Below are 10,782 nucleotides of genomic sequence, written 5' to 3'. Positions count from 1 at the left end.
ACCTATGAAGACAGTTCTCCACCACTCTTGCAGGACACTCATGATAAGCACTCTTTTTAAATAAATGTTTCTGTTTCTTAATTTAGCCAGCCAATCAGCAAAGAGGAATGAATGAGATCATTGCTTTTAAAAGCAATCTACTTTACTTGTAATGATGTAAGGAGGATGAAAACATCAATTACGCAATCCTGTAGAGGTTTACAACATCAATTACACAATGCATATAGAAGTTGCTTCATGTATTCCTCATTTCTATTGTACAAGACTGCTGCTCAAAATTCCCTCCCTGAGTAAATTATCGGTGTAGTACTAAGAGTTCCAATTAATTTAGTCCATGAGACTGATGCTCTTTAGTAAGCTATGTAGCTAGCAGAGCATGGGGGACAGTATCAGATCAAACTTCCTCATGCCATCACACCAATATACCTTTGGTCTGGAGAGACAACTTAGAGAAGTGAGGTTAACCCAGTCTCCGTGACCCAGTCAATCTAGAGAGGAAGGATGGTCCAATGGTTTGGGTGCTAACCTGAGACTTCAGAGACTTGGAGTCAATGCCCTGCTCTGCCACAGACTTCCTGTGTGGCCTTGAGCGAGTTATTTAGCCTGTCTGTGCCTCAACTCCTCATCTGTAAAACAGCACTTCCCTACCTCACAGGAGTGTTTGGAGGATAAATATGCTAGAGATTGCGAAGCACTCAGATACTTTGGTAATGAGGGTCATATAAGTGTAACACCGACAGGTCGTCAGCGGTTGGGATTGGACTTTGGGACCTCTGGAGCTAAATGCATGAGCCTCTACTGCATGAGCTAAAAACCAAGTGGCCCTTAGCTAAGGCTGTAAAGCAGACTCATTAATCTCTCTCTAAGTGGTCTCGGTGCCACTAGATGGGACAGAATACCACACCCAGGAGGTGTGTGGGTTACATAAGCAGCTATGGTAGATAGATTTGGCGTCTGCTGAGAGTATCAATTGTAGGGGTTATTTGTAATACAGACACTTAAGGATGCACAAAAGGAATTAGGTGCTTAAGTCCCAATTTTGGCACTACTGAGATGCACAAAACTGCTGCTGAACCTTTTAGGCACCTAAACTTACTCTGCACCTAAGTTTTTGCAGTAAAAACTCCCTAGGCACCCAAGCTTCTGCCTCCAGGCATGTGCACTGCTACCTCAGGCTAGGCATCCAGCTGTCTGTCTCCCACCTAAGCCTCAGAGCGATTCATGCACCAGGGGAAGACAGGCATTTGGACGCTTAAGTCACCTGTGGGGCCCAATCCAGTTGGCACCCTCTGAGCATGCCAGCTGGGGGGGCATGGGAGACAGGTGGCAGAACTCCCTCATAACTTTTTGCCCAGTGGTTAGGGTACTCAACCTGGGATGTGGGAGACCTCCAGTTCAAGTCCCCGCTCTTCTCGAGGGGGAGAAAGGATTTGAACAGGGATCTGCCACCTCTCAGGGGAGTGCCCTAACCAGTGGGCTATGGGTGGGATATTCTTAATGTGGGCCTCCCTCAGTCTTTCCTGTTGAAGTTGTTGCACTGTGAATAAATAATCAAAGAGTAACTGGAGTAGGGGAACTGGATTCTGAGTCTTGCACATCCTGGGTGAGTGCTCTCGGGCTATAGAGTCATTTTCATGCTTGTGCTCTCCTTTTCTCTCTCTCTCACACACACACACACACACACTTTTTTCTGTCTCTCTGGCCCAAATACCCTCCCTGGCTTCTTGCAAAAAATAGTGCCTGACTCCAGAGAGGGTTCCCGGCAGGGATCTGCAAGCAGAGATAGGCACAGTCCCTGCAGCCTAGACTTAGACGCCTTACTCCGTGAGAGGGGTGGTACTTAGCATACACCCCAGTGGTCAGCATCTCCAACTGGCTAGCTTAGGTGGCTTCCTGCCTAGCACATTGGCTTTTGTGAACTGCAGTCTAAGGTGCTATCTCTCCCTATTCATTGTATAGGAGCTTAGGTGTCAAACTCACACTTTGTGAACTGTAGTGATATTCTAGGTGCCTAAAAGTGAGGCACTGTGGTGCTCAGTGTCACAGACTGCCTGGCTCAGTGGTCCCCAAACTTTTTACCTCCCACCCCCCTTACCTCTATCCACGTCCTCCCCCCGCCCACTGAACCCTGATTGTTGATACACTTATTTAACATATTTTCAGACTAATTCCTCTTCGTTCAGGATATACTCTTACATGTACTGCACCTACTGTTTGTGTGCTTTTTATACAAAAATACACTATTCTTGTTCAATTCCTGTTTTGTGTGTTTGCATTCTAGGAATGTATCTCTTTTATTCCTCCATTTTTAGTATTTGAGGTTAAATTCAGCTTTTCTCATGGACCTGTGACAGCAATAAGCCTGCCATATCATGAAATGAGCATTGCAGTCCTTATAAATGCCATAAGCTCTCCTCTTCCATCAAATAGCTCCATACTAATTATTTGAGCCTTTCTTCCCACATCTACTCAGAGGCTTCTTAGCATAAGATTGCAAAATAACCATATTAGGCCAAATCCTGCTTTTCTTACTTCACTGGGATTTTTGCCTGCATCAGGACTGTAGGGTAGGGGTCTTAGCATCATGGGAAGAGAAAGCATGGAGGACTCAATATACAAGTGAACATATAATGTTATTAGCACATATGAGTTCCTCAGTAAGTGTTACTCCACAGCAGGAAATGAGCTTACTTGCCTAGTCATTTACAAAGTAAGAAGTGATTGCTTCGTGGCTAGGTTTTTTGCATTTTTAGTGTATGTTTGTACTTGAACATACATTGTCTGGGTTAAATAAATACTACTACCAATGTCATCAAGGGTAGTGGGAGTGCAATGAAACAAACACCATTATCCAGTGATATTTTCTACCCCCACCTCACCTTTATCTCTCCACTTGCTTAATTTTCAAACAATTAGGTTGTCTTCCAAAGCATCAATATCTGAAATGCAAAGAACATACGAACTAGCTACTCCAGGCCAAAAACTCAGCCCTGAAAAATGTGTATGGACCTCAGTGGGACCAATTAGTACACACCTAAAGGCAGAATTGGCCCTTTAATAACATAAAATACCTTGGGAAGGAAGAAAAGCCATCTGGTCCCAGCTGCCTATTTTAATTTTACTTTCCAACTTTCCCACCATTGCCCTCAATCACCTTCTTGAGAAGGAAGCCCAGGCACTGATGTATGTTATTATCCCTTTAGCTCAATTTACAGAAACCATTGCAGTCATCCAGCTCTAACACACACAGAATTCTGAGGCTAACCACCCGTTCTCTGTTGCTCGCCCTGATCCATTGCTCAAACAGGAAATCAAAAGGACATACATAGATTTCCACTCCCAATCCCTGCCCTCCTGAAACAGGGTCACCTCACATTTTCCTGGACCAGCTGAATATATTAAGCCCCAAGGAAGACAATTCAGTGCAGGTACCACATAGCTGTTCCAGCAGCCTCAGCTCAGAACCTAATTACTTTTCTGGGTCTATGTCTTGACTTTAAGGTAATGTTTATGGACTGATGTCACTGCTGGTATACGTGAGCATGTTTCACTGAATGTGGCCCACTGGCCTTATGTTAAATTTGCATTTTTAAAGGTACAGTACCTTGATAGAAATTGCACTGATGCTGATATTTTAATTGGAGATGGACGCTGAAAAGTTCATTCTTGGGCAAAAGTCTCAGTGCTCAGTAAGAAGTTTACCCAAGTAGATCCTATTCACTTGAATCATTGGTTATTGGTCAGTAACTCTGTTGACTTCTGTGGACTTTCTCTTGAAAAGCAAATGAAATCAGAATCAAACCCACTGTTTTCAATGGGACTACTCATGTGAATTAGGAGAGCAGGAGCTGGACTCAAATGAACACAGATAACTCCCACTAGCATTTTGGGAGAAGAACAGACCCATGTTCTTTTTAAATTAATAAGCAACATTTTTATATTGTTCATTTCAGAGCACAGTTGATATGTCAAACATAACTAACCAGTCAGCTGCTTCCTTCACCCTAGTTAATTCATTTTTTTCTTTTCTTTTTTACAAAATGATAAAATCTAATTTGAGCTATGTTTCTTCATGGAGTCCAAAAGTAAGTTAAAAATCATCATCAACAACAATAAATCTTAAACTGAACACACAGAAATACTTACAAAATATTCACAAATTCTCTTTCTGCCTCCTCAGATGCAAAAGTTCTGATTTACCAGAACAGAGGATTAGGGTTGCCACATGGTGGCACTAACCTCCAATGAAAAAACCAAACATAGTTTTTGTTCACATGCTCGAAGAGGTTCAAATAACTTGCAAACGGCAAAGGTAGACAATGTAGTTTAAATTATACAGCAAATGAACTTGGATTATCTTTTAAAATTATAAAGTACTTGTTACAACCCGCCCCCCCAATTATCTCCTTACAGTACAAGACACAAATGTTCCACAATTAGAAGGATCTGTCCTCATGGGAAGTGAGATCTTATTTCTACAGAGATGGCTTACCTCTTGTTATGGGCTTATGATGGAGAAAGAGTTAGCCCAGTGAGTGGATTCACAGGGACACCAACACTTTGAAATCTAACCAATTAAAAATTAAAAATGTATCAGATATTGTATCCCCCTGTCAAGTTTTGGAGCTTTACAATCATATTTTTCTGAGCGAGGGGTAGGCTTTCGGCTAGAAATGGGATTTTGAAGTGGTGATGTCCCTTTAATACCAACATGACTCCAACATAAGTCAAAGTGAGTACATGATTGTGCTCTGTATAGTTTTAATAGCTTTAATGTGAAAGATACTGCACCAATCACCACAAGAGGATTTACAGCCAGTTACAAAATAGGATCGCATAAATCAGAGGTGGAAATGATCTACTAAGTCACCAAATCCATCACCCTGCAAAGGCAAAATATAGTCCCCTGGCAGCGGGGGAAAGGGAAAAGAGAGCGATCCTTATAGAAGATTAATTTTATTCAAATGTATAGGATTAAATGAGCCACAATCACATCTTTGTCCTACTGACAATACGCTGCTGTAATAGTCTAAGGGAAGCACCTTGTCAAACCATCCTATATATGCAAATGGCTACATATTTTTTAAAAAGTGTGATGTGAGGTCAATGTATATGGAGTTGTGGCTTAGGAGTTATGTTCTACTTACTAAGGTCTGAACAGGCTAGCAAAAGGGTACTTTGAACCCAATCCTGCAGTGGAAGGGCTCATGAATAGTCCAATTCTAGTCATTAGTCAATAGAAAAAGTTAAGCATGTATGTCAGTGTTTGCAGGAACAAGACCCTAAGGAGAAACTCAATGAGCAGCAATAATAGCAGCCAAGGTACAGCACAGTAGATAGCAACAGGGTACCCATCATGTTGTAAGATTTTAAAATGCATTGTTTTAATGTGCTCAGCATAGCTATCTATTTTAGGGCTTTCAATAGCTCCCATCATCAAAATATTGATGAACTGAATCACTTGCTCCTTCCTTTTGTTTAACTTACTTACTGATTAACGTACCATACTAATCATCATCATCATGTTCCTATTATGCCTCTGGCGTTTAGGGCAGCGATGAAGCTCCTCCACGCCTGTCTGTTTCTGGCAAGTCTTTCAATAGTTTCCCAGCTGTGCCCCAGGTTTTTCAGCTTGACTTCCACAGCTCTTCGGCATGTTGTTTTCAGGCGGCCTCATTTTCACTTGCCTTCAGGTGTCCATCTTATTGCTACTCTGGTGATGGAATCAGTTTCCATCCAGAGCACATGACCGATCCATCTCCACCGCCTCCTGGCAATGATGGTGCTCAGATCTTCTTGGCTGCACTGTGTCAACAGATCTTGGTTTGACACTGTTCTGGGCCAAAAGATACGGAGGATTTTTCTGAGGCAGGTTATATGGAATGAAGACAGTTTGGACATGTCATACTTTCTCATTCCCCACTATAAAGTAGTGTTGAAAGTACGCAGCTCTGATAAATCTTGAGTTTGGTTTTGGTGTTGCATTTTGATGATTTCCAGACTGTATTTAAGCTCCTAAAGGTGTTCCTGGCTTTATTGATTTTGTTCCGGATGTCCTGGCTTGTTCCCTCATCCTGGCTGATGGTGCTGCACAAGTATGTGAATGTTTCTACATTGGTGAGAACATAACCCTCTATCCGTACTGGTGATGGTGAGGCAATATTAAAGATCATGAAATCTGTCTTATAGCAGTTGATTTTCAGTCCAGTTTGCTGGCTGAATGCATTGAGTCGAGTTGTTTTTTCTTGTATATGGTGTTGGATATGTGATAGGAGAGCAACATCATCTGCAAAGTCCAGGTCTTCAAGGGATAAGAAGAGTGTCCATTTAGTGCTTCTTGGCATGTCTTCTCTTGTACGCCGCATTACCTAGTCGATGGCAATGTTGAAGAGGATTGCAGACGTGATACACCCTGACGTACTCCTGTTTTTGACTTCAAAACTGAGCTCACTGTGATCAACACTGCATGTAAAGTTGAAATAGAAACTTTTAATGACGTTGATTATACGGAAAGGAATTCCATATGCCTGCAGAATGCTCCATAGGCTGGTCCTGTGAATGCTACCAAAAGCCTTCTCAAAGTCTATGAAATTTATGTAGAGTTGTCTTTGCCATTCTAAGAACTGTTCTATTATTTTCGTAGAATGAAGATCTGGTCTGTGTACCCATGCCCTTTCCAAAAACCAGCTTGCTGTTTTCTGAGAATGCTATCAACTGCCTCTGATATATGCTGGACTATGATCTTACACAATACTTTGCTTGGCACAGACAAAAGTGTGATACCATGCCAGTTATTACAATCACTGAGAGTTCCTTTTTTTGGTATCTTCACTATAACTCCATTAGTCCACTCATCTGGCACTTTTTCCCTTTTCCAGACTGATGTAAATAGAGTGGCCAGGATAGATGCTGCTAATTTAGGATTTACCTTGAGCAATTCTGCATTCAAGTTATCCTTGCCAGGAGCTTTCCCATTTTTAGGGATTTGATGGCTTGAATGATCTCTTCCTTAGTTACGGTGTCTGTGTTGATATCAAGATTTTCTTCTGCCTCCTGGATGTTTGCTTCCTCTTTAGGTAGTTCCCTGTACAACAATTCTTGAAATGTTCTGTCCAGCGCACATCTTGTTCTTTTTCGGTTGTTAGCAGGTATCCTTGTTTGTGCCTGATGAGAGTGTTTGTTGGTGTCTGCCATTTACCACTAGTAAGCCATGTCATTTTGTAGACTTACTAATATTACTATAAATTAAGATTCAGAGGGCAGTTCAATTAAATTAGGGTTTCATAATTCCTCCATACAAATATTCCTTCCGGGCTGACACTTGGCATATGAGGATCTAAAGGAAAAATTATCACTATATTTGAAGGGGGGAAGTGGATGGGTCCTGTTTTTATTATTAGTCAGTGATCTAAATGTAACTTTTTAAACTAACCACTCAAAATAATCCCTGAGGACTCCAGTTCCATTTTGTCCAACCTTTAAAGATGGTCTTTGCTAGGCAGTATGATTGCTAATTATTATTATTATTATTTGCTGGTCCCTGCAGTGGCCTCTTAAGGCAGGTTTCACTGTTCACAGGCACAGAATGAAAAATATTTTTAATTAGAGCTCTAAATGATGGAAGCTGTGTGCACTGCACATCAATTAACCATGTGCAATCCTGTCAGGGATGGAGCATTTCATTGCAGGCCCATGTTTGCACAGGGTAATAAGGCAAAACTGGGCATGAAGGTGGTTACTTATTCCTAGGCAGGTTGTGGGGTGGGGGGCATGATGGAATGGTGATCCCTCAAAGTATCTTTATCTGCTTCCATATCACTTGCAGCCTAAGTGTTTAGCATGTGGAAAGTGTGACGTTTGGTATCAATAACTAACTGCAGCCCGTGAGTGAGGGGAGATGGGGCTGGGAAGGAGCTAGCTTGAGCTCTGTTCAGAGCGATAGAGCACAGCTGCTAGTGAAACTCTGAGAAACACTGATGTGGAGACGCTGCAGTGGAGGGAGGGAGGCAGGGAAATTTCTATGCCATTCAGGAAAGTTTAAGGGGAATCAATCCTCCACTAGGGTGACCAGACAACAAATGTGAAAAATCAGGACAGGAGGTTGGGGGGGGGGGGGTAACAGGAGCCTATATAAAAAAAAGACCCCCAAAATGGGACTGTCCCTATAAAATCGGGACATCTGGTCACCCTATCTCCAGCTCCCAAGAAGCGGGACCCCTCCTGGGAAGAACACTGACGGCACCTGCCCCTGGGGCGAAGAGCAGAGACGGCCCCTTTAACCCCCACCCTTCAGGAAGGTGCAGTCCCCGCCCACCTCAGTCCACCCACTTGCAGCGAGCCAGCCCCCTCCCTCATTGTGGACTGCCAGTCACGCCGGCCTGGCCCCGCCTAAGTGCCTGCAGCTCTCCCCACCAATGGCTGAGCGCCTTCAAAAAGATGACCTCACTCTTTGCCTTGCCATTGGCCGGCTATATTAAGAAAGTAGCCGGCGCTTTATATACCAGCGCCCAGCTGCAGCCTGCAGCACTGGTGGAGCCAGACTCAGAACGGGGGAAGCCAGGGGCACCCGCTGTCCACGTTGCTCAAGACCCTGCCTCACAAAATACCCCCAGGCGGCTGCAGGCGCGCGGCGGAGGCAGGGGAGAGGCGCAAGCCGTGCAGGGCGAGGAGACGGCGGGCTGCCTCCGGAGAGCCCCGGCTGCGGGAGGCGGTGAGGCGAGCTAGCCAGGCAGCCTGCGGAGCGGGGCGGTGCAGCGATCCCCCTGCTTCATCGCAGCCCGGCAGGGGAGAGCGCGGCAGCGACAAAGCCGCGGGGCCCGGGGAGGAGACAGCGGCGGTGCAGCGATCCGGTTTCAGCCCCAGCTCGCGTGGTGCGAGGGAGAACCCCCCCTCCCCGCTCGCTTCGCCCATCCCAGCTCGCCACGGTGCCCTGTAGACAGCGAGAGGGAGGAGGAGGAAGGGGGGCGGGTGGCGAAGAAGGCGCCTCCGTCGTTCTGCTGCACCACAAGGCGAGCTTGGCGAGCCTGGCCATGGCCGCGATCCGCAAGAAGCTGGTGGTGGTGGGGGACGGGGCGTGCGGCAAGACCTGCCTGCTGATCGTCTTCAGCAAGGACGAGTTCCCCGAGGTCTACGTGCCCACCGTCTTCGAGAACTACGTGGCGGACATCGAGGTGGACAGCAAGCAGGTGGAGCTGGCCCTGTGGGACACGGCCGGCCAGGAGGACTACGACCGCCTGCGGCCCCTCTCCTACCCGGACACCGACGTGATCCTCATGTGCTTCTCGGTGGACAGCCCGGACTCGCTGGAGAACATCCCGGAGAAGTGGGTGCCCGAGGTCAAGCACTTCTGCCCCAACGTGCCCATCATCCTGGTGGCCAACAAGAAGGACCTGCGCAACGACGAGCACGTCCGCAACGAGCTGGCCCGCATGAAGCAGGAGCCCGTGCGCACCGAGGACGGGCGGGCCATGGCCATGCGCATCCAGGCCTACGACTACCTGGAGTGCTCGGCCAAGACCAAGGAAGGGGTCCGCGAGGTCTTCGAGACGGCCACCCGCGCCGCCCTGCAGAAGCGCTACGGGGCCCCGAGCGGCTGCCTCAACTGCTGCAAGGTGCTATAGGGCGCGCCGTGGGGCTGCCTTGGGGTCACTCGCCCGCCGGGACCGGGGGGACGCTGCACGGGAGGGAGGGGAGGTTGCCCCTGCTAGGAGCCGCGCACCGGAGGTGAAGCGGGGAGACCCACGCGCTTTGCCCAGGGGGAGAGAGAGAGCTGCGGAGGGGGAGGCGCCCGTCGTCCAGAGACCCAGGCTGCTGCCATCCCCTGCAAACCAGTCGCTCAAGGACTGTGAAACGCAGCCAGAAACCGCTTGCTGCTGAGATTTAGGCAGCAGGGCCGGGGTGGGGCCGGGGGTGGGGGGGAAGAATGGAACCAGCTCCTCTCCCGTCTCTCCAGCTGGGGTTATTAACCCAACATCTACAACACCAAGACAGTCTCCTTTGTGAGCGGGGATCAATGCACATGGGACACCTGGAAGAGACTTCCTCCTTCCCGTGTGTGCGCTCTTCCTACCCCAGGCCCTGAGTGCTTTGGGGTGGGGGCTGCATTTCTCAGACTTCCTGCAGACCACCAGCAGCAAACACCTCCCACGGGGCCGATTTCCTGGACAGAGCTGACCTCCGATGTACCTGCTGTGTAACATAGCTCTTTGAGGACTTGGATCAAAAGGGGCATCAGGGAGGGGTGGGTTATCCAGTGTGTATATACCTAAATATTATTTTTGTTTGAACTGGGATACTGAAAGGTGTGTTTATTATTTAAAGTAAACTGGGGAGTGGGTGCCAAACTGCTCTGCCCAGCTTCAATTTCAGTCATTGAGAGGAACAGACACCCTTCCCTAGCGCAGTCAAGAATGACTAAAGCCTGCTGTTTAAAGAGCTGAACTGACTCCAGTTGTAGAAGTCACCCAGCTGAACTAGAAAAGATTGATCTGCTCTCTCTTTTCCTTAGACATCAATCTCCTGATGACTGTCACAGTATGATGGGAGAGGGTGGGGAGAAGCCCAATGTTGCCATGTATTATCTAGGTGCCTGCTCCTTCAGTTACAGTTGTCTTCTGCAATTGTGTTGCTTTGGTTAATTTAAAAAAATCATTATTTTCCAGTGAGAACTTACTTTGCACAACTGGGTGTTAACTTTTTAATTTTAACACTTGTGAAATGCATAGAACACTGTAGCATTATGAACACTTTTGACATAGTAACCTCATCTGTTTTGGATTTCTT

The 10,782-nt window shown here is 46.5% G+C and overlaps 1 protein-coding gene across 1 annotated transcript; it reads left to right on the top strand.

The window, feature by feature from the left end:
- The first annotated feature begins 8,716 nt into the window (after positions 1 to 8,716).
- RHOB (ras homolog family member B) lies at positions 8,717 to 9,807 on the top strand. The gene has a single exon (XM_077811541.1). It carries the CDS (start codon positions 9,030 to 9,032, stop codon positions 9,618 to 9,620), a length of 591 nt encoding a protein of 196 aa, XP_077667667.1. The 5' UTR covers positions 8,717 to 9,029; the 3' UTR covers positions 9,621 to 9,807.
- Positions 9,808 to 10,782: the final 975 nt, after the last annotated feature.

Source organism: Eretmochelys imbricata, chromosome 3 (assembly GCF_965152235.1).
Source record: "Eretmochelys imbricata isolate rEreImb1 chromosome 3, rEreImb1.hap1, whole genome shotgun sequence".
NCBI classification, from domain to species: domain Eukaryota; kingdom Metazoa; phylum Chordata; order Testudines; family Cheloniidae; genus Eretmochelys; species Eretmochelys imbricata.
This window is presented reverse-complemented; position numbering and strand designations above follow the sequence as displayed.